This window comes from Lissotriton helveticus, chromosome 4_1, assembly GCF_964261635.1.
Source record: "Lissotriton helveticus chromosome 4_1, aLisHel1.1, whole genome shotgun sequence".
NCBI lineage: Eukaryota > Metazoa > Chordata > Amphibia > Caudata > Salamandridae > Lissotriton > Lissotriton helveticus.
Window position 1 is genome coordinate 1,504,203,348 of NC_136063.1, and position 26,062 is coordinate 1,504,229,409.

A 26,062-nucleotide genomic window follows, 5' to 3' on the forward strand; every position below is an offset into this window, starting at 1 on the left:
GGTGTCATAGTTGTTAGCAAACCAAAAAATGTTTTTATTGTGAAAACATGGTCATACCTATAACTACAAAGACAGCACCTTATAAAAATGAATGTCTCTCAAACATATAACCATGTAAAAGCACATAATCAATTTAAAACACAAATTGAAAATAAAGTTTAAAATTGATAAACAAGGAGATTGTTCCAATGAAAAACAATTAAAGAACGGCCATTTGATTTGCAATTAATCCACTTTAGCATTCCACAACATCTACAATCTTTCAATCTTGCCCAAACGGCTGAAAACCCTTAAATGAAAATAACATACACTGTGTAAATAATGCACTCAAGATTGCCAATTCTCAAAATTGACATGATATAAAATATACTCAATCTATTATGGTATATGGAATGTGTATATCTTTCTTCAAAGTGCCATCTTTATAAAGTATATTTAGTAAAATAAACAACAAATATGAAGAACAGCACAAGTTAATGAGACTGACAACAGAGTATGAGCATAATAAAAAGTGTATTTGATTTAACATCACCTAATCACACATTTACATTCTCAATATTCAATTAATGACTGAAATTGTAGAAAATCCTGTGAATTACACCTTTTTGTCAGAATAAGGAGCCATCAGCTAGTGACTTTACAAATATGTATACAATTCCTCATTATATATTAAAACCTTTGGGTTCAATGCTATCCAAATCAAGTATGAACCTTGCCTCTAACTTGCTGAGTTTCTTTTCTCTGTCACCTCTTCTCAAGTACCTGCACTATTCAATTGTATTTTATCTTACTCTCATCCCCAGTATGGAAATGTTAAAAAAATCTTGCTACGGGATAGCTCATATATTGATTCTTAAAGGCGCTAAGGTGTTGCATAGATCATAGGGCATGGACAGGTCAATTTGTATACCACATAACTAAATTTGAATGTTAGTCAACCTCTGATCCTAATGTTCTCTTTAAACTGTGTCTTCAGAGTATTAATGTTTACACAGTGCCAACATGTTTTGCATTTATTATACTTAAGAAATCCCTCAGAGGAAGGGCAAGATGGCGGCGGTGTTCTAGACCGCTGTGAGAAGCTCCGCTGACCAGTACCCCTTTGCAATGATGTGAGAAGTGCTGCTTGTGAAGTTCGGAGGAAAGCAATCAGAAAGCAATCAGAAAGACGTTGCCAAAACCTAATACGGGGTTAGTAGAATGAACAATAAAGACTGATACAAGCCTGACACGAAGCAGTGCAATAGTGCAATAGTGCAATAATGCAACACACAAAACTTACTCTCGGATTGTTTCCGACGTCCCTGAACCGGATGGAGGGGCTCCGTACTGAAGATTCGGTGGATATAACGGCGGTCTTGGCACTGCGATCTCGCCTGTCCCTTTTCTCCTCGCTCATTGGTTTCGCTGTGCTGAGATTTGCTGGACGCACCCGACTTGCTAAAGTCACTGCCAGACATCACAATATAGACGACTCACAAACTAGCCTTGTGGCCGCGATTGACCCTGCCTGCTTTCCCGGGGCTGATTCTGTTCATCAACCGAGTACAAACGAAATGGCCCCAAAGAATGTTGCTGCTTCCGCTTCCAAAACCCGAGCGGCGAAGCAGGCTCTCCGAGATCGAGAGCTGGCGCTGAAGCGAGCTGGAGCGCTAAGCTCTGAGGAGACTCCCGGCTCTGATATCACTCAAGCTCCAGCCTCAGGGAAACAATCTAAATCATCGAAGCAACTACCGTCCACACCCGGGCCGGGTCCCTCGGTGATTGAACTCCTTAGGAAGACGCCCGCTTCTCTTCCCCTTCACCTGTCAACAATTACAGCGTCGACTACAGCGGACCGATCCATGTTGGCGGGCCCCACCCCCCCCGGACTGGAGACTGTAGGTAAGACTGGGAGAATGCTGCCAGGTGGTGGTGCTCTCATGCCTGATCGAGAGGGGGGGTGACAGGGAAGCCCTACGCTGTATCTGTAAATGGAGATTCGACTGTCTCAGCAACAAACATGACTAATCACCCGCAGGTTACTGAGAAACAGCTGCCTGTGACCCGTGAAGGTAGTGATTTACAGGCATCAGTTCATGCTCTCTCTGTTCCTATCCCTACCCCTATGGCTATTGTTTCTATCTCTGTACCTGTTCAGAGCTTGGTTCTGGAAGACCCCAATTCTTTACCACCTCCGATAAACACACTGTCAATGATTAATGAACCTGAGCCTGAACCTGAAACTGAAGCTAATGTTGAAGTCGTCAATCAATCTATGGTGCAAAATACAGAATGTCCAGATCCCAGGGGGAAGACATCTAAGGCTCGCAAGGACTGTACTATATCTGACTCGCTAGACACAGACAGAGACCCGTCTGATTTTTATTCAATATCTGAGGGACTTGATGAGCTTAGGTGGTCACATGAGTCAGACTTGGAATCAGAGATCGATACTGGCTCTGATACTAGCGCAACGGAGAGTGGCCATGACCCAGCCCAGGATGAAGCTAGGGGAGGTAGGAGAACTGTACGGAGGAAGAAAAGGACCCACCATGGTGCATCAGGACTATTGTGGGATTATTCTCCAGCACCAGTCCTTAATCCTCAGGAGCATGCCGCCATATCCCAGCCTGAGTCATCCGTCTCTTTAGATCAACAAAGTGCTACACTGACCACTGTAATGGATACAGTTCTCCAAGCGATCGCCTCCCATCGGGAACAGACCTCAAGGGATGGTCGAAGGGCACAACTGGCGTTACATAAGGTACAGGCCGTAGTCCGAAAACTTTCAAAGTCTATTGCAGCTTCTAATGTAAGAATGACGGAGATGGAAGACCGCATAGTGAGTAACGAAGCAGAAGCCACAGTTACTCAAGAACGAGTGGAATCCCATGAAGAGGAACTAAAGGACATTAGATGGAAGTTGGAGGACTTGGAAAATCGCCTTCGACGCAATAATCTTCGCGTCCTAGGACTTCCTGAAAAAAGCGAGGGCGAGGATATACGTACTTTCATTATCCAGCTATTTAAAGATACACTCCCGGAGCTTGCCTCTTGGAATTGGGATATGGAAGTGCAACAAGCTCATAGAGTTCCATTTACCTTGAAGGCCTCTTCACCGCAGGGGAGATATCCCCGTGCAGTGTTGGTATATTTTGGAAACTTTCTTCTCCGCCAGGCCATTGCAGACAAAGCAAAGCCCGAAGCTCGGCGCACCAGAAACTCTATTTCTTACTTTGTTAGGCCTGATTTTTGCCACACTACTGTGGAGAGAAGATGGCGCCTTCGCCAGTTGATCAAACCCTTTTCGGACAAAAAGGCTCAGGTGTACCTTAATAACCCTGCTAAGCTGAAGGTTATTTATAATGGCCAGGTTAAATTCTTCACCTCAGAGATAAAAGCTAAAGAATTCTTAGATAGTTTGACCTGAGTTTTGACATTTTATGTAACAGCAGAGTAATTGAATGTGCAGAGTATTTTGAGACTGAGCACTGATGGAGTTTACACCGATGTAGCTACTTATCAGGCATATGTCAGTTATATATGCAGATATCATTTTGTTAATCATGTCATTAGGATTATAGATGCTAAAATAATCATCTCATTTTTCTTATTCATCTTTTTGTTTGGTATCTACTTTCTTGCGATCTCTTTTTTCTTTCCATGTATTTCGTTATCCTTTTCTCTCCTCTTAGAATTATTCCTAGATTATTGTTTTTTTCCTTCCTATTTTTCTTTTCTTATTCATTACTTTTGCACTTCTCATTTCTATCGACCTTTGAACACATAAGTTTTGCGTTAGTGGTGCTGGTCAGGGAACGTCTCACCATCACCACAGACTCTATTAGAGTCTAAATGCCTCGGTGGTCGGTGTGTGGGGGGAGGGGGGTGGTGGGTAGGGGAGGGGAAAAATTATAAAAATGAGCAACTTCAATCAAATAAGACAATGTCAAGTATTTCTTTGTGTATGGGATCAAATGATGGTAATAAGGAAAAGTCAGATTATGAACCAGCGGCTTGATATCTCTGGTTACATGTTTATTTGTGTTGTAATGATTAGGTCTGGGATCTACTATCCTAAATGGGGAGAGTAAAACTCTGCAGCTGGAATATCGCAGGTCTTAACGACAGAAATAAAAGGGCGCAACTATATCAACTACTGCGACAAGATCCTGTTGATATTCTATGCTTACAGGAGACCCATATTACAGAATCTGATAAAGAATTGTTAAAGATCCCAGGGTATAATGTGATCGTAGCCACTTCTCAAACATCTAAAATAAGGGGGGTTGCTATTTTAGCAAAACCAACGCTTGGTGATCCTAGACGCAAATTGGCTGATAAACATGGCAGATGGGCTATAGCTCAATTAGAATCAGGTCCTACTATATGTACAATATACGGATCAAATCTAGATGATCCTTTATTGTTTAGCGATCCAGACATAGAATTAGCCTCTTGGCCTGGTCCTCTCATCCTTTGTGGAGATTTTAACATCTCTTTAGGGACCTTTGTAGATAACCGATTACCTCAGAAATATAACGGACGTAAGCCTAAGGTATATAGGGCTATACGCCAATTGATGGATAGCCATAATTTACTGGATGTTTGGGACTTGAGAAAAAATTTCGATTCTGGATTTACCTTTTTTTCATATCTGCATAACAAATATGTCAGAATAGATTAAATTATGACATCTTTGGCGGACTTGGATCTGTTGGATATAATCAAATCTCCAAAAACAATCTCTGATCATAACGCACTTACCCTTATTTTTGATTTGCCCAGTTTTAGTAGACCTAAGCCACAATGGTCTTTTGATAGAAAGCTACTTGTCAACTTGGAATATATAACCCATATAACATCTTGGGCCCAGGGGTTCTTTGATTGCAATCAATACAGTGCACCCAGATTGATTGTCTGGGACTGTTTCAAAGCAGCATTAAGGGGCGAAACTATATCATTTATCGCCAAGAGTAAAAAGATAGAAGATAACAACAACCTTGAGCTCAAGCGGGAATTATCTAATCTTGAGGCTTATCATGCCACCCAGATCCACCAAGGAGATCTATCTATTGACACTCTTCATAAAATATTAGTCTTGAAGACTGAAATTAATAGCTCTTTAATCCGGAAAGCTGCGGAAACTTATCAAGCAAATAAAAGCAATCTATATGAATCCGGAGAAAATGTAGGTAGGCAGCTAGCCCTCCGAACATGCCAAAAACAATCCTATAATAATATAAAGCTGATTGAGTATGAGGGCCAGCAATACACGTCCTCACAGGCCTTCCGGAAATATTATCAAAAGCTATATCAAAGTGAAGATCTATATTCCGGTAGAGATCTAAAAACCTTCCTTAACAACTGGATGTCGGAGATAGACCCCAATCTATTGATTGAGGAATCAGTCAAAGAAGAACTTGAAAGGGAAATCTCAATTACGGAGCTGGAGCTTGCATTGTCGGAGCTCGCAAATGGCAAAGCCGCAGGACCCGATAAAATCCCATTGGACCTATATAAGGTACTGGGTAAACAAATACTTCCTTATTTATTGGATCTGTTTCTAGGGGTCCAATATCATGCAATACCGCCTGACTCCTGGAAATGTACCAATATAGCGATTTTTTCTAAAAAAGGTAAACCGCCCCAGCTTCCATCTTCATATAGGCCCATATAAACTCCGACTCAAAACTATACGCCAAGGTCTTAGCTAATCGGCTCAGTCGGGTTGTCGAGCGTCTTGTCTCCCCGTGGCAGCATGGCTTTATTCCGGGAAAGGGTACCACAGATCATACCCGTAGAGCCATTACCCTCTTTGATATAATGGGTGCCACGGGGGGGCGAGATGGCGATGATCCTTCTTGACGCCGAGAAGACATTCGACCGTGTCTCTTGGCAATTCTTGTGGAACATCTTAGAACTTAATAATTTTGGGCATAAGTTCATCAAAGCCATAAAGGCCTTGTATGTAGACCCAAAGGCAAAACTTTCCATCTGTGGTTCTGAGTCGGAGTTTATTGAGATACAAAGAGGCACGAGGCAGGGTTGTCCCTGCTCCCCGATTTTATTTGCCCTCTATATTAATCCCCAATTTTAAAATTACTTTCTTCACCCCTTATCTATCCTGTCGCGGTGGGCCTGTTTTCAACGAAAATTTTGGCCTATGCCGATGACGTGGCCATCTTAACAACAAATCCAACTGAGGCAATCATGGAAATTGAACTAGTCACCCATACTTTCAGCGTTTATTCAGGCTATTCCCTTAATAGGAATAAAACAATGGTCCTGTGTACAAATAATATGACATTTGAGAGCCCCTATAAAGTGAAACAGGCAACTTACTTAGGTGTATGCATGTCCTCTGATGTGAACGAAATCAACTATCTTAACTACACTCCCTTGATTAACAAAATAAAAGAAGATCTTAGGAGAGTGGATAACTTACATCTTTCCATAATTGGAAGGGCTAACTATCTAAAAATGAATATCTTCCCAAGAATACTCTATTTGTTTCGGACAATTCCGTTATTGGCTGGAGGTAGCTTAATTAAGATTCTTGACTCCTCCATGTCTAAGTTCATCTGGAGTTTTGGGAAGGTGAGAAGAGCCCTACCACTTCTAACTTTACCTTTAGATAGGGGGGGGGTTAGCTATCCCTAGCCTAACTTTATATCTATGGGCTACACTTATTCAACACATGGGTCCTCTGTTAAATTGTAAAGTATCCACTTCATCTACTAGGGCTTTTTTTATTCCGTCCATTTATGAGTTGAGTCTGGGGGCCAAATGCCAAGGGCTATTTTTAAGGCAGGTTGAACCATCGTATTTAAAAAAAAAAAAATTAAAGGTAGTTACTGATGCGTGGAAGGTTTGGAAATCTGTATCTAAACAACTCAATATTCCAAAATTTACAAAATACACTCCCTTGTGGAATAGTTCGATCCTACCGGCCTGCCTTAATGATAGTACCTCCCGGAGATGGGAAAATCTAGGCATAAAGACAGTGGCAGACTTTTTTTGCCAAGAAAATACTACCACCTTTGATTCGCTACAGCAGAAGTATACTATTTCAGCTACTGATTTTCTTAAATACTGTCAGGTGCTTACGAGTATTCGCAATTGTGTTCCCAGAATAGAACTGGATAATATTCATCTTTTCTCAGTCATTGGAAAACGATCTACTAGTATAGGTAGCCTATATCGGTTATTGATTGAAAATACTGATGATTTAGAGCGGGTTGAGCAAGCTTGGGCTCTAAGGCTGGGTAATCCAAACATCGATATTGATCTCTCTTTGGCCCTATCATCAAAACTGTTCATTGCTTCCAATCTTAAAGCCCAATATTATAGAGTTATATACAATCGTTACTATACACCGGCAAAATTGTTTTCCTGGGGTTTACGGGCTGATGACAACTGCCCAAGATGTAGACAACCTCAAGCGAATTTAATTCATATGTTTGCAGAATGCCCCAAATTAGATCTATTAAAAGTAATGATTATGAGATTCTGGGCCCAGGTATTTGGACGGAATATACGAGATTCAGTAACTCTCTATGTGATGGGCCATGATGACTCTCTCGGTCATAGTATTGAGGAACAAAGGTCCATGTTCTTAGCTACTGCAATTTTCCGTATTATTCTTGCTGCCCGTTGGAAGGACCTAGAGCCACCTACATTTCAGATGTGGCTTAGTCGATTTCTGGCCACTTATAAACAGGAGATCTCAATTTATGGTACCAGAGGTAAAAAAGCTAGACTTCTTGGAGCCCAGATCTGGGCTCCAATCTCTAACTGGTATTCTGATGTGAGGCCTCCTGCTCTCATTGTCTCGATCTGACCTGAGCGGATTACCGCTGTTTAATTTACTGAAACATATGATATATGATATATTTAACACTGTTTTCTTTCTCTTGCTTTGCTATGTTATTATATTCTTTCATTGGGTGATATAGCTATTAATATGCTTGTTTATGCTTCTTGATGTCTTAATATGTTTGAAGTACTTTTTATAAATTTAATGAATATGTATTTTGTATCCTTTGATTGAATGTTGCTCAATAAAAAATTAAAAAATTAAAAAAAAGAAATCCCTCAGAGTGGAGTGGAAGAGTGTGGGATGGGGTAGAGTGGATGGAGTGGCATAGAGTGGAATAGCATTGAGTGGAATAGCATAGAGTGGAGAAGATTGACATAGAGTGAAGTAGTGTAGAGTGGAGTGGCATAGAGTAAAGTAACATAGAGTGGAGTGTCATAGAGATGAGTGGTTTAGAATGGAATACCACAGAGTGTCATAGAGTGGAGTGGCGTAGAGTGGAGTGGCATACAGTAGAGTGGTGTACACCGGAGTGGATGTAGAGTATAGTGCCATAGAGTGGAGTGTCGTAGAGTGGAATGGCATAGAGTGGTGCACAGTTGAGTGATGTAGAGGAAATTGTAGTGTGTTATCTAGGAAACCTGAATCGATATTCCTATTTCATGCCCTTGTCCGGCTATAATCAATAATAGCCATACAACGGCATAATAATCATATCCATAATTCAGTTGTAGCACATGCTGTCACATTAAGCAAGGCTACTTCTCTGGCCCCCTATTAAGCACACCAAGTTCTCTAAACAAACCCAAGCCTCCAGCAACCTGGGAATTCCCCTTTGCTATTGTTTTGATTTCAGCCTAGAACTCCTGTAAAGCACTGTAAGAATGGTCAGTTCTTAGTGACATCTTTATTGACGTCTTATGTCCAACCTTACGTCAAAACCCGGCACCTTTCAGGTATAAATATACCAACGCTGCCTTAAGCAAACACACGGTGGTGAATCTGGAGCAGAGCAGCTATCTACTTCAAAGAGCCCAGTTGATGCGAGAGCCCACGGACGCTGCCCCTCCCTTTTGACGCGCTGAGAAAGACGCTGCCTTTTCTCTTGCCGAGAAATCCAGCTCCGGCGTTTCCAGCCTACCCTTGCGGGTTGCTGGGATATCGAGTCCTGAGAGAGAGATACCAGACCTCCTGCTTTCTATTACCCAGGTACGGAACTGAGTAAACCCTTACAGAGAATTCTTGAGTCAGATTCTTGGCAAAACAAACTTAACTTAAACTGCTACTTACTTACTACCTCCCACGTATTAGGCTTAGGTCAGGTACACCGGGGTAGGCATAGATTAGAAGCACCAGTTGAGTACGATTATCCGATGTATATATGTATGTATATATTTTATCTATTTTAAAGTATCATATGGCTAAGAAACCATATCAATGCTTTTACAGTATTATTTTATAATCCTGCTTTTACTGTACGCACTTTACTTTACTATAAGTATTGTAATTGTAGCAATTCATTTCTCTTGCATGAGGAAGAAGACTGCTCAATAAATAACACCTTTTTATTGAATACGCCCGTCTCTCTTTTCTCTGCAATCTGGTGAAACTAAGTACGCACCTTTGACTGAGTGAAATAGCTGTCTTTCGTTTTCACACAACTCTAGAGATATACTCTTAATCAGGGAGAGCAAAGTTGTCATGTTTTATGGTTGTCAGAAGCTAATCCCTTCTTGTCTATCCAGGGAGGTTAAACTCCTCCTCGCTTATTCGAGAAAGTTTCTACTGACCTCTGAGCTAGCTGGCAAACCTTAAGTCTAATATAGTCAGTAGAGACCTAGATAACCTCAGTCCTACGTCTACACTGCTGAATATATTATTCCAATGCGCAGAGCCTATTGGGAATATAGGAACTACACTACAAAATAGTGTAGAGTGGAGTGGAATAGGGTGGAGTGATGTACACTAGAGTGGAATGTTGTAGAGTGGAATAGCATAGTGTGGAGTGGTGTAGATTGTAATGGTGTAGAGATGAGTCGCGTTGAATGGAGTGGTGTCAGTGTAATAGTATAGAAGGAGGTGGTGTAGAGTGGAGTGGTATAGAGTGACTTACTGTTAATTGGCGTAGAGTGGAATTGCATTGAGGGGAGTGCTGTAGAATGGAATGGTGTAGAGTGGAATAGTGTAGAATGGAGTGAGTGCCGTAGACTAGAGTGGCATAGTATGGAGTGGCATACAGAGTGGTGGTGTAAAGTGGAGTCACATAGAGTGGAGTAATGTAGAGTGGAATGGCATATAGTAAAGTGGCAGAGAGTGGAGTGCCATAAATTGGAGTAGCGTATAGTGGAATACCAAAGAGTGCTATAGAGTGGAATGTCTTAGAGTGTAGTGGAATACAGTAGAGTGGTGTAGACTGGAGTTGAGTAGAGATGAACAGTGTAGAGTGAAGTGGGGAAGAGTGGAGTTGCATACAGTGGAGTGCCGTAGAGTGGATTTGCATAGAGGGGCAGACAGTCGAGTGATGTACAGTGGAATAGCATAGAGTAGAATGGGATGGTGTACAATAGAGTGGCGTAGAGTGGAATAGCATTGAGGGGTGCGCCGTAGAGTGGCATAGTGTGGAGTGGCATAGAGTGGGTCACATTGAGTGGAATAGAATGGAATAGCATAGAGTGGAATGGAGTGGTGTTGAGTGGAATAACATAAAGTGGAATGGTGTAGAGTCGAGTTAAATACCATGGAGTTAAGTGGAATACTGTAGAGGGGCGTACAGTGGAGTGGCATAGAGTGGAATAACATTGAGTGGGGGTAGAGTGGAATAGCGTAAAGTGGAGAATTGTAGAGTGGAGTGTCATAGAGTAAAGTGTCATAGAGTGGAGTGGCATACATTGGAGTGGAGTTCAGTTGAAAAGAGTAGAGTAAAGTGGCGGAGAGTGGTGTGGCGTACAGTGGAGTGGCATAGAGTGGAATGGCGTAGAGTTGAACAGTGCAGACTCAAGTGTCCTACAGTGGAGTATGTTAGAGTAGAGTGGATTAGCCTAGAGTGGAGTAAAGTGTCATCAAGTGGTGTGGTGTGTCTTAAATTGGAGTGGAGTTTTATAGAGTGGAGTAGCATATTGTAGAGTGGAGTGGTGTCTCGTACAGTAAAGTGAAGTAGCATTGAGTGGAATGGCATGTTGTAGAGTAGAGTGAATTTGCGTGTAATAGAGTGGTGTCTCGTGCAGTGTCATAGACTGGGGGCTTAGGGTGTAGTGGTGGAGACTGTTATGGCATATTGTACAGTGAGGTGGAGTGGAGTGGCGTGGCATAGAGTGAAGTGGCATGGCGTGTCATAGAGTGGAGGGGAGTGATGTATCACACACAGTGTTGTAGAGTGAAGTAGAGTGGCATGCAGTGTACGGGCATAGAGTGGAGAAAAGTGTTGTAGAGTGAAGTGGCACAGAGTTGAGTGGTGTCTCGTGCAGTAGAGTGGCATGTCATAGACTGATGTGTTCTATAGTGCCATAGAGTAGAGTGATGTAGAGTGGAATAGTAGAGTTAAGTAGTGTGCCATACAGTACAATGAAGATAAGTGGCATGGAGTTGCTTAGACAGAGTTGTGTTTAGTGTCGTACAGTGGAGTACAGCGTTGTAGAGTGGCATAGATTGGAGAAGAATGTTGTAGAGTAGTATAGGGTAAAGTGGAGGGGAACAGAGTAGAGTGGTGTACAGTAAAGTGGCATGTCGCAGACTGGAGTGGTATGTCATGCAGTGGAGTACCGTGGTGTGTCAAAGTGGAGTGAAGTTTCTTAGAGAGGAGGGGCATGTCAGAGACTCTAACAAAAGTAGCAGTCTGCTCATCCTCCTAGACCTATCGGCCTTCAACATGGTCGACCATAAGCTACTCCAGGATTCCATTTAGCAATGAATCAGAGCAGATGGCACAGTTTTACAGTGGTCACCTCATTTCTGCATAACCTTTCCCTACTAATAAAAAATAAACTATGCAATGCCCAATATTTTGGCCCTCACCCAAGGTATCCCTCAAGGTTCAGTTCTCTCACCAACACTCTTCAACATTAACATGGTGCTCCTCACCATGATATTAGACAAGAAAACATTGCCTACTACCTTTATGCGGACAACACCCAGCTTTACCTGAACATATCCTCTTTGAATGACATACACAGGCTTAAAGCCACGTTCATAAAAAGTCAAAACTGGCTATCGTACCACCACCTAAAACTCAACCAAAGAAAATGGAAATTCTTGTTTTTTCCAACCATGGCCAATTACCATAGATCCAAGAATGGATAAATAACCTGGATGCTCTAAACTGCAAGTTGCACTTGGTGGACTATGCCTAATCTCCAGGGAGTGGCATATAGTAGACTTGTAGGATTTTACACAATTTTCTTTAAAGGCATGGTGGTATGCAGTTTGTCACAACCATCGATTAGACACTGCATATATGCATCCTTTATCTCTGGTTTTAAAATGAAAGGCCCTTTGGACACCTGGACACCTGTTACTCAATTTCTTGATTATTCCGCTATCACATCTCTTGCCCTCCTCCTCATCTTCAGGAAGTGTTACAACCCCCTGACTACCCTTTTAAGATTTTAAGATTTGTTTATATAAAATATCCTCTTACACCCCCTCCAGCATGTAAAGCTGATAAGTAATCAGACCGTAATTTTCTGTTTTTATGCATTGTATACTTTTTTCTTTTCTTTTTCATTTTCTACATCTCTTGATTAATTGCTTTGTATTATTCTACTTTATGTTATCTTCAGTTGAATAAATATCTTTTTTTAAACTTTAAAAATAAGTTTGCCCTCAAACATGGGACGCTACATCCTGATTTTGGTGCTCCTCTTACTAAAATCCTGATATCCCCATAAATACTAGGCATTTTCACTTCTCAAGTTCTAGCAGGTTTGACCGGTTAAAATGTATCCAGTGAAACCAACTTTACCCCTCTTGGTAATTGCCTATTGTGACAGAGTCCACATATCTCATACATCCTGCTACTGGACACACTGTTTATGCAGGGATCAGATATTTCAATCCTACTGAAACTGAGGGCCTAGGGCCTGTATTCAGAAAGACAAATGTACAATTGTGTGTAAGTTTACTACTTTTCAGTATTCAGAAATTTTGTGCAGACATTTAAGACTCCCTACACCCTCTACATCTGTGTGCAGTGTTCTCTGCCCAGATAGCGAGTCTCTGGGTGTGAAGAACTCTGCACTAGGGCCGGCTTTAGAGCTGTTGATTCCCGGTGAGACAATCATTTGTGGTGCCCCCCCCCCACGACAACCTCCTCGGATTCCATTGCGACCAATTGGCAAAAGTGCCCCATATCTCTCCATAACCCCTCTCTCACACACATTTCATTTGTTTTAAAGCGCTGGTAAAGGCTGGTTTTACTAATAGGAAAACAGAACGTCCTAAACTATTTTATGCAGTTTGCATGCAGCTATTTATGACAGTTCGGAAAAGTCACTATTCTACATAATGGATGTATCTTATGTACTGCGGTGGCAAAAGGATCTCTGTGACAAAAGCAGTAATCCACTCAGCTATCCACATAAAATACAGAGCTTTGACCTGCACTCGGTCTTTTCAGCAGGCATATTAACCCCCTGCCCTACTTGATTGCGAGTCAAAACTGTCTCTAGACAAAACTTTGACCTCTCTTTCTCTAGTGCTAAAATTAATCACAAGGGTTATCTTGACATTTTTAATGCTGCCTGACACTGGACACACAAGCAACTCCGCTGAAGGTGTTTTTAAATCATAAGGTATTGCTAAACACAACGCCCCTCCCCCCTGAGGTGAGAGCCCCCTCCCCAGACCAGCTCTGAGTGCGGTCACAGTGCATATCAGTACAGGGAGTGTGGAGTTGTAAATTTGGGCACCTAGTTTCTGAATACCAAAAAGTAGTAAACTTACAAAAATGTGTAAGTTTACCTTTGTGACTCAGGCCCAAATTGTTTCTACCTTAGCCACTCACCATAGCAGTCTGGGATTTCACTGAATCCTTTTTTGGTCTCTCTAGCTCATCACATCGCAGTGGTTTGTTGCTCAGCCTTGCACAGTTTCTTTGGCTTGCACTTAAAGTGCATTTTGTGCATGAAGGAATGTTGCATGCAGGCCCGGACTGGCCGTTGCGGGCACCGGGCAATCCCCCAGTGCGCTGCAAGGGTGGGGGCCGGTTTGGGGCCCCTGGGGGCCGATTTTGTTACAGGGCCGTTTTTGCAGCATAGCTGCAAAATCGGCCCTGTAACAAAACCAGCCAAGAAGCGGCCCTGGCGCAGAGCTCGGTCACCCCGCCTCACCCCCCCCACCCCTCCCCACCCCCATCGGGGTGGTGGGAGTGGCTGGCCGAGCAATTTGCCAGGGCCGGTTTTCGTTCCCAGTCCGGCCCTAGTTTCATGCAGTCACACGTGGATTTGAGAATTTTCCTTCAGTCTCAGGCCTGCTTCTGCCCAAAGTGTGGTGGTGTGTCCATGCTTTGGCGTCTGTCATACAGTCGGAAAAAAATCCCACAAGGGATAGCTTTACAACATCTTTCCTTAGGAAAAGAATAGATTTTAAACAGCCTTAAAAGGAACTGCAGCAAGACTTCGGGTAGAACACTGTGAGACTGAATGTATAACATTTTGCCCAAGTACATGACGGAATTATACAAGACAAAGAGAAAAATCTGAATACAATTTACCTCCTAATTTCCTTCCTCGTCCCAATGGCTACTCCATGGATGAATAAGCAATTACCAAGTGTGGGGCGCCCTAAGCAGCAAACTACAAAGTGTAGAAAGAACATATTACATTTAGCTGTGTAAAAACAAAACACCCTGTAAGTCTTTGAGTAAAGGGGCCCCAGCACCCTACGAAACAATGAAAGTAGCACCAGCCGAACCTTGATCAGCCCTCTAGGGAAACCAAAGGGCACAAGAAACAGTAGCCCAAGTGTGGAGAGAAGAGAAGTGATTTATGGGTAGTTTCTCTACCTCAGTAATGGAAACAAAAGAAACAGCTTGGAAAATGGTAGAAAGTTAAAGGTGAATGAGCACATGTACTCATGGAGTATATATTGGGATGAGGAACTAAGAATCGGAGTAATGAAGATTACTGGTAAGTAATCCAAGCATTATTCTTAGTAGCATACAAAGAAAGAGTGAAAACATTGTATGAGTGGCTAGTAGCCGAATATGATGTTACGTCTTTACAGGGAAGTTACAAAATTCCTGTACTGAATGTTTAGTTTATTAACTTCACACATTGCATTCATCTGAAATCCTTTAAACCGGAAATAGCTAAATGGATGTTTGTGAAGAGCATGATTTAGTAGTATTTTCCTTTGGAGTAGTCATAATTGTTCATGTTGTCAGAAATAGTCTCCTATCCTATTCAATTTGGTTAATTACATTCCATGTTAGCCTTGTTATGATATTTTACTTACTTAATGTCCTTTGAATGTGCCTTGGACTCCTGCAAGGTACCTAAATAATATTAGTAATATTGCTGTCTCTCTTAGCTTCTTCGAGGTGTGCCAGTATCTTGAGTCGAATGTGGATCCCACTCATGTCGAACTGCTGCAGAAGACCCAGACCACTCTTCTGAATATTGTGACAGTGCTTGCAGGTTGGTTGACAGCCCCATTAGTCTTCAATAAACGTAATCCTGTTTTAAGATCGAGTGAACACCTCTGTCATTTCCCTGATATCAGGCATTACTCAAGTGTGGAAAAGGGCCTCCTTAACAGTGGCATTAGAACTTATGCAAATTGTTTGCACCACTTAAAAGTTTTTTTTGCAGCTTTCAAGAAATATTGCAATACTAAGCACAGTACACAATTATGATTGGCTATAATACTCATATGGAGTCCGATTACGTGTTGCAGTACAATACTGGGACAATTGAACTGTTACATTTATAGTCCATGTGTCTTTAAGTGACAGTGAGCTTTGTTGAATAAGGTGGTGGTGGGTCTGATTAAACGTGATACTGGACTAAGCATAATCATTGCCATCCCAGAATGTTCTCCTTTCCACATCTCAGATACGTATGGACTTCAGAGTTGTCACTTTTGGGGTATACATGTTATTCTCCTGAAACATCTTAGATACTGACGTTTGCTGCTTGCAATCTGACTGGGAGAAATGCAGGATAAGAATGCTGCTCTCTGAGCTTAAAATCTTCGCTTAAAGTCTCTGCAGTTGAGTTGGAATTACACCCTTTGGCTTTCTGGGTTACAGGCAGGAAGATCTGCTGCACAGATCAGATCTAGCTCTTATGTCCGAATTGTGGCTTGCCCTAGGTTGAATTCAGCTCTCAGTTTTCGCCACTGGGGAAAAGTGGTGTCACTTGATTCTTACACGAAGAAATAATTAATAATTGCACTGGTTTAGGCAGTTGATACTGTCCTTTTCTCATTCTAGAGAGCATTTTCAGTAACGGACATTTTTTTAAACATGTCTTTATTAGCATTTGACACAAAGGGAGGTATACAGGAATTGACAGGGCAACACATAACCACACAATGCATCAATGAGACAATTTTGTTGTTGTCAGGCCTCCTGTATGGTGTTGGCTATGACAAAAATAAAACTGTGAGCCCATCTCAAATGAATAATTCAGCACAGCATCTCTCAAGAATGACTCAGTAGCAAAGCCCATGAACTAAAAGTGCAGACAAGCTTTCTGTGATTGTTACTGACTTCATTCACAAAGAGTCTTTCCAGGGAACTTCATGTGCTCACCTCCAACCATGCAATGAATGTATAAAATCTCACCTAAGGATATCATGGGATTTTAAGGGACAAAGAGAAAAATCTGACAACAAATTACCTCCACATTTCCTTCCTCGTCCCAATGCCTACTCAAAGAGTGAATATGCAATTACAGTGTATGTGGTGTCCTAAGCAGCAAACTACAAAGTCTTGCAAGAACATAATACATTTGGTTGATTTAAAGAAGAAAAACACTTACCTTGTAGATCCTTGAGTTAAGGGGACCCAGCACTAAGAAACAATGAAGGTTGTCCCAGTCAACCTTTATCAGCCCTCTAGGGAAACCAAAGGGCACAAAAAAAGAACCCGAAGTCTGGAGAGAAAAGTGATTTATGGATAGATTGTCTACCTCAGTGAAAGAAACAAACGAAACAGCTTTGAAAGTGGCGGAAAGTTAAAGGTGAATTGGCACATTTACTCATGGGGTAAATATTGGGGTGAGGAAGGATCAGAGTAATAAGAGTACTGGTAAGTAATCTGAGCATTATTCTTAGTAGCACACATTCTCATCCTACATATTAATGTTAGGTGTTATTTGAACATTTATACACTTCTAAAGCCCTATTACACTGCAACTGCTCATTAAAATTGTGTTTCTCAAATAATGCCATTATTTCCTTTATTCTCGGGAGGCTGCATGAGTCTTTAAGACATGTACAAAAGGTTAACAAAGTAAAAGAGGGTACTGTAAACAGTGCTTACACTATGGAGAATATTTACTCTGTACCACACTGTTTGCAGACAGTGAAAATCTCACGAGAAATACACCACAAAGTATTAAAAAGTATCTACTAAGAAAAGTGTTCAATCTATGTCAAACTTATCCAAAGAGACACATCTTATTAAAAATACCCAAGGTATGAAAATGCTCAAGGTCACACTACCTGCAGCCTTCATGTTGGGGTGAAAACTTTACAGATAGCCCTACTTTTGAAGCTAAACAAGCACATTGAGAAAAACCCTGCAGCCACTAGGGCTAAGTTTATTGCGTGTATGATGAATATAGCCAGCTGGATGAGGAAGAACTTTTTGCAACTTAACTCCTCTAAAACGGAGATTCTGTTGTTCGGCACGGCAGAGGAACTGTGGGGTGCCGATTGGTGGCTGACAGAATTAGGACAAGACCTTGCCCCCAGGGGCTGGGCCAAGACTTTAGGGGTCAAAATAGATAATAAACTTTCAATGGAAGAGCAGGTAAAAACCCTTGCAGGTACCTGCTATGGAACCATGCGATTACTCAGAAATATCTTTCCCTGGATTCCATTGAACGCTAGAAGGACCCTTATCCAGTCGCTCCTTATCAGCCGCCTCGATTACGGCAATACCTTGTTGGTAGGAATCAGGGAAGAACTGCTATCTAAGCTGCAGGTGGTGCAGAATACCGCAGCCTGTCTGGTCCTTAACAAACCAGCACACACTCCTTCTCTCTCTTTTTTGTGCCTTTTACACTGGCTTCCCGTAAGGAAGCGCACCATCTTCAAACTACTCTGCATGATCTATAAGTCTCTGTACGGGCTGGGCCCGGCCTATCTGACGAACAAAATCGCATGCTACCGACCTACCTGACAACTTAGATCCAGCAATCGCAGCCTGCTCCGTGGTAGGGCATTTTCTTATCTGGCTCCCAAATATTGGCAATAGCTCCCCGAACCTCTCTGTGCCTACCCAAACTTTGCACAATTTAAAAAGTTGCTCAAGACCTGGCTATTCTAAAGAGTGAACAGTCCTCTCTCCTCCATTTGCCTCCTTCTCTGGGCGCCGAGAGATCTCCTTGGGGACGATTTGTGCGCCTTACAAATGAGTAAAGTAAAATAAAATAAAACATATACATGGGATAATACCTGCTGCACACAGTCTTTTATATGTTGTGTTGAAATTGACATGCTACTACGATTCTGTTTGAAAGCGCTAGGCCTCTTACAATACTTACTATCTACTAGATAGAATAATTGCCCTATTGGAAACTTTTTCAGCAGATCCGAAAAACTTGTGTGGATCATACTGGAGTCAAGTCATTGACTGTCATCTGGAAACAGAGTTACTCTTCAATACAAAGACCAGACTCCGCCAGGGTTGTTTGCTCTTGCCTTTTCTCTTCCTGCTGGCCATAGACCGGATCATGAAGACATCCACAGCAAGGAGCAATTGAATCCAGTGGACACCTTGGAAGCAGCTCGACTACCTGAACTTTGCAGACACTCTCCCATGCCCATCTCTATCTGCAGATGCAAGAGAAGACTAACAAGGTGTCTTCCATATCAGCACAACTTGGCCTCAACATCTACAGGGCTAAAACCAAGATCCTGAAGGCTAACGCGCCTAGCAATACAGAGCCGCAGAGCATGAGTCACAGTGTCAAACAAGTGATCATTTCAAAGTGTAATGACAAAAATATCAAGTGAGCCAGAGTACATTTTACAGCATTTATACCTCTCAGAGTGCATAGGTTCTTGTATTGATGTGAGTAAAAAAAGTTCTCTCAAGTATGCACCCAAGTGTGTGCTTTGCTAAGAGCCGTTTAAGGAAATGTTTAGTAAAAAAAACATAGCAATTATCATCTACTCAGTTGACTATAAATCATTTTTTTCGAATTTGACCTGCAACATGATTCACAGAAAATACAAAACACAAGTCAATACAAATAATATATATTTAAGATATATTACCATTTTTTATCTTTTAATTGCCTGAAAGTCTAAAAAAAATCAGAAAACAATACAATTATAAATGTAAGTAAAAGGTAAGTAAGTAAAAGAAATGTATAGAGCTCTCATATGCCCAAAGGTGTCTTGGTACTAGTATCTGTTATCAAACTAGCTGAATGGCCTAAAAAGATAGAGGGCATGAGAAAAGCCAAGTTTAAACTGTTTTCTGATATGTTTTAAGTTATGCTTAGCTTTAAGCGGATAGGGCAGTGAATTCCAGAGCTTGCAGGTGGAGAATGTGATGCTTCTGACACCCCACAGGTTTTTGTTAATTTTAGGAATTGTAACATTTTTGGCTGACGAGGACCGATACATGTGTTTGGGGGTATACCCGTGGATTTTTCTCTAGACATAGTTAACCCGTAATTGTAAAGGGCTTTGTAGACTAAACAGATAGCTTTAAAACGGACCCTCTTTTGAACTAGAAGTAAGTGTAGGTCATGAATAATTTGAGAGATTAACTTAAATTTGGGAATTCTCATAAGAAAGTGAGCTACTGCATTCTGAAGGATCCGGAATTTATTCAACATGCATTATTGTATACCAACATAGAGAGCATCGAAGCAATCGACCCTAGATATAACTAAAGCAGTAATGACCGTCTTTTGAAGCTCCTGTGGAATAAAGGGAAATATCTTTCTTAGTGTTCTTAGTAGAAAAAAGCATGAGGATGTGATCTGATTGATTGTTAGAAAAAGTTAGCTTTCCATCAAAAAAGATGCCCAGGTTCTTGGCTTTTTTTTACAGGAGAGGGAATTGGGCTTCGATCTTGAGGCTACCAGGTAGAATTCCAGAACAACGTAATATTTCCAAAGAGAAGAACCTCGGTCTTGTCAGAATTTAATTTAAGGCAGTTATTTTTCATCCAGCTAACAATCTGTACGATGCATGTGTTGAATCGTTTAGTTACCTGTTCGACTTCACATGAGATTGAAATTACAATTTGTGTGCTGTTGGCATCAGAAATTACCGAAAAAACACAAGATCGAATCTGGATAGCCAATGGTGTCAGATATATGTTAAATAGTGTGGAACTAAGAGATGATCCTTGAGGAACCCCACACCACAGTGAAAATGAATTAGAGACATCAGTGGCTCTCTGTTGACAAGAAAATAACTTAAAAAGGGATATGGCCGCTGTAAATGTTAACTTTTTTACAATATCTATTGGTTACCAGAAAGGTGCACTTGTTTAACAGGTAAGGCCTTTGTAAAGTTGTGTTTAACTATAACTGATAAGCATATGTGTACATATATTTATCAGATTACTCATTAATTTCACTGCATGATGACTTATTTTAAGTGATTTTTAATAGGGGAATTTGTACATTTTCAAGTACGTTTTATTCCTTTATTACAGAAAACCCAGTTTTCACAAGAAAGAGTCATTGCATATTTAGCAGCTGCCAAGGCAAGTCAGCAAGGCGTTTCCTCCTGTCTGTCATTGAAGGGATCAATTTGCTGCACGCTCAGGTTTGTGAGGTTTACGTTCTGTAGATCGTAACTGTAACAGGCTGCTGTTTATAGAGTGTTTATCATAAAGCAACAATGCTGTTTTTAGCGATATTCTATTTTTAAGTGCTTCTACTGTAAACTAATATTATCAACAACATCATGTGCAATGGGAATTGATAAATACTGTACTGTACTATCATCTTTCATGTTTGTTTAGCAAATGAAGTCAACTTAGTTTAATAATGTCTAGCTAATAACACAGAGGTTGATAGGGTTAGCAGTTGATAACACTGTAGTGATGCCTTTCTTTTTACCTTACTTTTTTGACATCGTACTAATACCACACTTCTGCTGTTTCCAAGCTCTGGAAGTAGCATATGTTACCATTACCCAATTTTTGGCTACCAAAGGTGGAAGGGTGAGCCCACCGTGCCTGGATTAGAAATCCTACTGCCTGATTCACAAAGTGCAAATGGCTGGATTACAGTTGGCCAGCAGTCACAAAAAGAGCCCTAACAGCCATCAATCCATGTACTCCTTCATAATGGCACACCACAACTGTGTATAATTATGCAGGAGTTATTCCCAAAAAAGGCGTGGGCATGGAGAGGATCAACGCATGGTTTGCTGTATGAATGTAGGAACACCCATATCTTTTTGAGTTTAGGAGCTTTTCGAGGCACTTCTCTGACCATTTCCACCCAGGCAGTATTTGAAGATTTGATCCTACAATTAGCTGAAGTAAATCACCGTTAGCGAGGGAAAGGGAACGAGACCTAACCAAACTTGGTGGGGGTGTAAAGATGTTTGTTCTACACAGACAATAGTGCAGTTGCACATTAGTGATACTTTCCCTTCTGCTGAATATTATGGCAAATGCAATATTGCCATGTGGAAAAAACAAACCACAAAAAATGCCGCAGGACATGGTTAGAAAGTTCTGTGAATGTTGTTTGATTCCTTGTGTGAATTGGACTCATGATTTTCAGAAAAACACATTTATCATAGCAAACATACAGCTCACTGAGCCATCCTAGCTCCTACCATGAAATCTAAAGATGATTTATCTTTAACAAGCACTGGACGAGCTAATAGGTCAGGACTTCACAAGATGGTACAATCGTTACTTTTTTGTGTCATTGCAAGCACATGCTATAAAAACAAAAAGAGGAAACATGTCACTGATTAAAAGTGGTGGTTATATATTGGCAATAAAAAATGTAAATTAAAAATAATTACTGTTAGTTTTATTTGAACATTATGCGCGTTTCCAAACAGTTAGGTGTACTTATGACAGGTATAAAACAATTTTTCATTTGTATGCACATCACAACAAAATATGATTCTTATTGGTGCAAGGAAATGCAGGATCTTCCTAGAATTACTACGACCTAAAGGCATAGTTTAAACGCACGAGTATGACTAAAAAAAGAAAAAAAGGAATTAAGAATGGAGAAAAAAGTCTTTTGGCAAATTAGAGTATTGCCCACTAGCCCTGATACTGCAATTCGCTTCTATCCAGTTGGATGTGCACATGTCATCAAGCAAAATGCTGACACTCAGTGCAGCAGCTGCAGTGGGCTGACCCACTGCCCCATGCTTTATTCTTTGGTGTGAATGGCAGTTAAACAGACCAATAGATGAAGAGGGCTGACCCTATATGCATATTTGTATATATTCTTTTCATTTATGATATTTTTATTTTATAAGGTTTAAGAGACTACTAAAGTCGTGTCTAGGCCAGACCTAAAACAAATGGACATCAAATAGGTGGTTGTACTCATTTAATACATACTAATCAGATGAGGTAGCGAGACATTTTATTTTGAATGACATCCACACTAATATTCTACTCACAGTGTGCATTGTATGAAACTGCTCTAGTGCAATAAAAATTACAGACCTAAAAGGTAAACTTATCCTATGCTGAGATATGTTTTCACAATGACTAGGCGTCCTTTACAAGTAGGTCAGACTGTCATTGACAGCTATGTAATTGCAGAATGTATGTATGCAGATACCATTGTGGATGTCCCTACATCTCCACTACCACATACACAACTCTTAATGTGTGCAGTAGGAAGAAGAATAAATGGAAGAGAGGACATTGAATACATGGTAAAAAGAGTTTGCTGGTTCATATTTATAATGTCTTCTTTTTTATGTCTGGCATTAGCCATGCCCTTTTGGTTTTACTAAAATTGCTTATATAAAATACCTACTTAGGGGGACTTTCATCCAGCCCTCTTTATCCATTAGTCTGTTGTTGTATCATTCACACTTTTTTTGGGTTGGGGGGAGAGAATTCCCTCATCATCCACCTGAAAATCTGAACTCACATTGGTAGTCACAATATGCAGCTGGAATGACAAATGTTTGCAGGAATCCCTGTTTTAATGGCCGTATGAAATGGCTCAGGAACAGTGATGAGCGTTATGTTTTGGTATTTAAAATGTACTTTATTTCCCTTGGCAGAGGATTTTTGACTGACATTTTTGTCAGTGGGGCAAATGGTATAGCTGCTGCTTCTTCTCTGGCACCAATGTATATTCCTGCCGCTCAATGAGAATTTTAAGTTAGACAATTTTCTCCATGGCATATACAAGATTTGCTGCTATGGAGTAATGTGTATCTTTGGCACCGCTGCAGTCTTTAAATATTAGAATGTTGTTAAGTCCCTCTTCAGAAGTGAATGAAAAACAATGCCTATGGAAAATGTTGCTATATATGTGCTGTTGGCCTCAAATTTCCAAATCTGAAATATCTTGAGAAGAGTCGTCTTGCTTTCTAGGCTACCTCACTCAGTTGAATGTGGGAGTGAAGTATCAGTTTTGCAGGGTTATGTTTCTTTCACTGTCCATCACTCAAACGTGTTGTTCTGTCACGGAGAAATAGTAGGTAGAGCTCTCCTAGTTTATTGTTTGGTCTCCTGTGGAAAAGTAAATTTTGCCATGTTCTGTGTCCCTACGCCTCATCCATCATATGTTATGTGTGCATGATCAATATGCATATGTTATTCCCCATTTCTGATTAAAGACGCAATTACAGTTGTGTCCACCTCTAGTATGTTAGTTTCCAGTCCTCGTGAATACTACGAATATCAGGCCTATGTAAGTAATGTTGCCACGTTTCTCAGTGTGCACGTTATTCAATTATAAAGTCCCCGTTTCCAGGCCTCAAAAAGGGCCCGGACCACAGATTCAGCTCCTGTCTCCTGAAAGCCTCGCTGAGGAGCGATACAGCCCCCACCTGTATCCTCGACCCTTCACTTACTTCCTGCCTTGCAGTGCCCGGTGCACCCCGGCTCTGCCTCTGAGTCTGCCAAAAGTATGTTATAGTTCCAGTTATCAGTTCAGTCCTCCTCCTCTGCATTCCTAAGCTACTGAACTGCATCAATAGTTTCCGTCATTTGTCTAGCCTTCTCGTCTCCACGTTGGAGAAATACTGTATTTAATGGTCATTTAATATTCTTCACGCACTACATGTAGAATAATGCATGGTCCAGTCTTAGAGTCAGGTTAGCCTCTCCCCTCATGACTTCTAGTATTATATCAACATGTTCCCTAAACATTAGATACCAGATAGGGTTTAGGTACATGTCGCTCCGACCCTCCAGACTCCAGTCTCTGCTCCTAGCACCGAGTTCGTAGCCCCCAGCTTCTCCTAGTAACACGTCATTGTCAGTTTTCGCGCACCATTAGGTTAGAGGTCCCGGCTCCTTAGGTAGCCCCCTCCGATGTTTCCGCCCATTCATGACATATTCTGTTACGTTTTGCATCACATGTCTAAGTAAACTCCTAGTTACACCTCTTATTTCTCTTATCTCTCGCGACTGCTACGCGTCACGCCTCCTACTCCACCTACTGTTACGCCTACTGCAATGTAATGCTATGTGTTTGCACTATGTATATAAGTCAATGTTTTGTTATTAAATGTTAGCGCGCTCATCCCAGACCTAGCCCCAGCAGCTGCTGGGCCTCTTTTCCCCTGCTGGGCCCCAGTTGTCCTGCTGGGCCCTGTCATTCTGTTCCTATGCAGGTTGTCCTGATCCTGTCCTTATGCTGTAATAAACCTGCAGAAACTCCTACTACCTCGAATCTTGACTCTTATTTATTGAGCTATCTGTTATGCTATAAGTCTAGTCAAAAATAGGGTATTATTTATTTATTTACCACATAATGGCGCCCGAATAGGGACTTGCCCTTTCCCCACGCGTCGGTGAAGCCACGCCGACCCCCTGACCCTCTGCAGTCGTGACGGAACCATACTGGCCAAGTGCAGATATTTCTGCTTCAAGTATCCCTCAGGCCCACGGAGGAGACGGAGGAGGCGGTCCAGCATCCGAACGAGACGGTGGAGGAACGCGGCGAGTCCCGACCAGAGCCCAAGCCGAGAGTCCAAGGTCCGAGGTATCCGGAGGCCCACCCGTAACTGAAGTCCGAAGTCCGAAGTCCGTCGTAGTCCAGTCCCGTTCGAGGCCTTCCGTTCCGTGCTGCCCGGTGAGTACCATTGCTGGGGTAGTGTCTAGACAGGGTCAGTCTAAATTGACTCCTGGTCCGTGGGTTGGTGGTACCCAAGCCCACAAACGAAGTGTTCACCTAGGTGGATACGGGTCTTGATGCGTTCCTTTATGGGACCGGTATGTTCCGTACTGTTACAGCAGTGCATCCAGTAACTCTAGTCTGTTCCGTTCTCGAGAATTCTGTTCTGTTTCTGTTTTCAGTATTTTCAGGTAGTATTCTGTTCGAACTGTTATGTTATGATATTGTTTAATGTATTTCCAATGTCGTGGTATGCCTGAATTGTTTTCCCAATTGTTATTGTTTTTCGTGTATTGTATTGTGTTCCGATTCAAGTTTAGAATGCCGCTCTTTTCCATGTTACGTCAGTTAAAAACTAGAAAGGGTCTGCTGGAAGCAGCAGTTCCTGTTCCGCCTAGGGACAGTCCAGGTCACTTTATGTATCAGAAACATGGCATAAGCGCCATATTGTATCTAGATTTATGGGTAGAGTATACCAAACAGTTAGAAGAAAAGTATAGATGGCCCGTATCGGGTACATGGGATGCCGAATGTATCATGCGAGTAGAAGAAGCATTATGGAAAAAGAAAGCCAGACAGTCACAGAAAGATGCCATCGAGTTATGGCGTAAGGAAGCGCATAGAAGAACGGAAAAGGAAGTCAGAAAGTCAGAGTTAAGTAGAGAATCCCAAGAACGAGCCCAAGAAAGAGAATTAATCGAGATAGGTGAACAAGTCAAAGTCGAACAGTCAGACAGACAGAGGCATGCCCTTATTAAGGGTATGTATCCTCTCCTTGCCG

At 41.5% G+C, this 26,062-nt stretch overlaps 1 protein-coding gene across 1 annotated transcript in view; it reads left to right on the forward strand.

Annotated features, from left to right (window-relative positions):
- ABCA13 (ATP binding cassette subfamily A member 13) overlaps positions 1-26,062 on the forward strand; it is a 2,470,580-nt gene that overhangs the window by 294,922 nt on the left and 2,149,596 nt on the right. The window contains exons 11-12 of the mRNA XM_078686273.1: positions 15,326-15,432; positions 20,646-20,758. Coding sequence (XP_078542399.1) covers positions 15,326-15,432; positions 20,646-20,758 — 220 coding nt within the window. The remainder of the gene's footprint in view (positions 1-15,325; positions 15,433-20,645; positions 20,759-26,062) is intronic.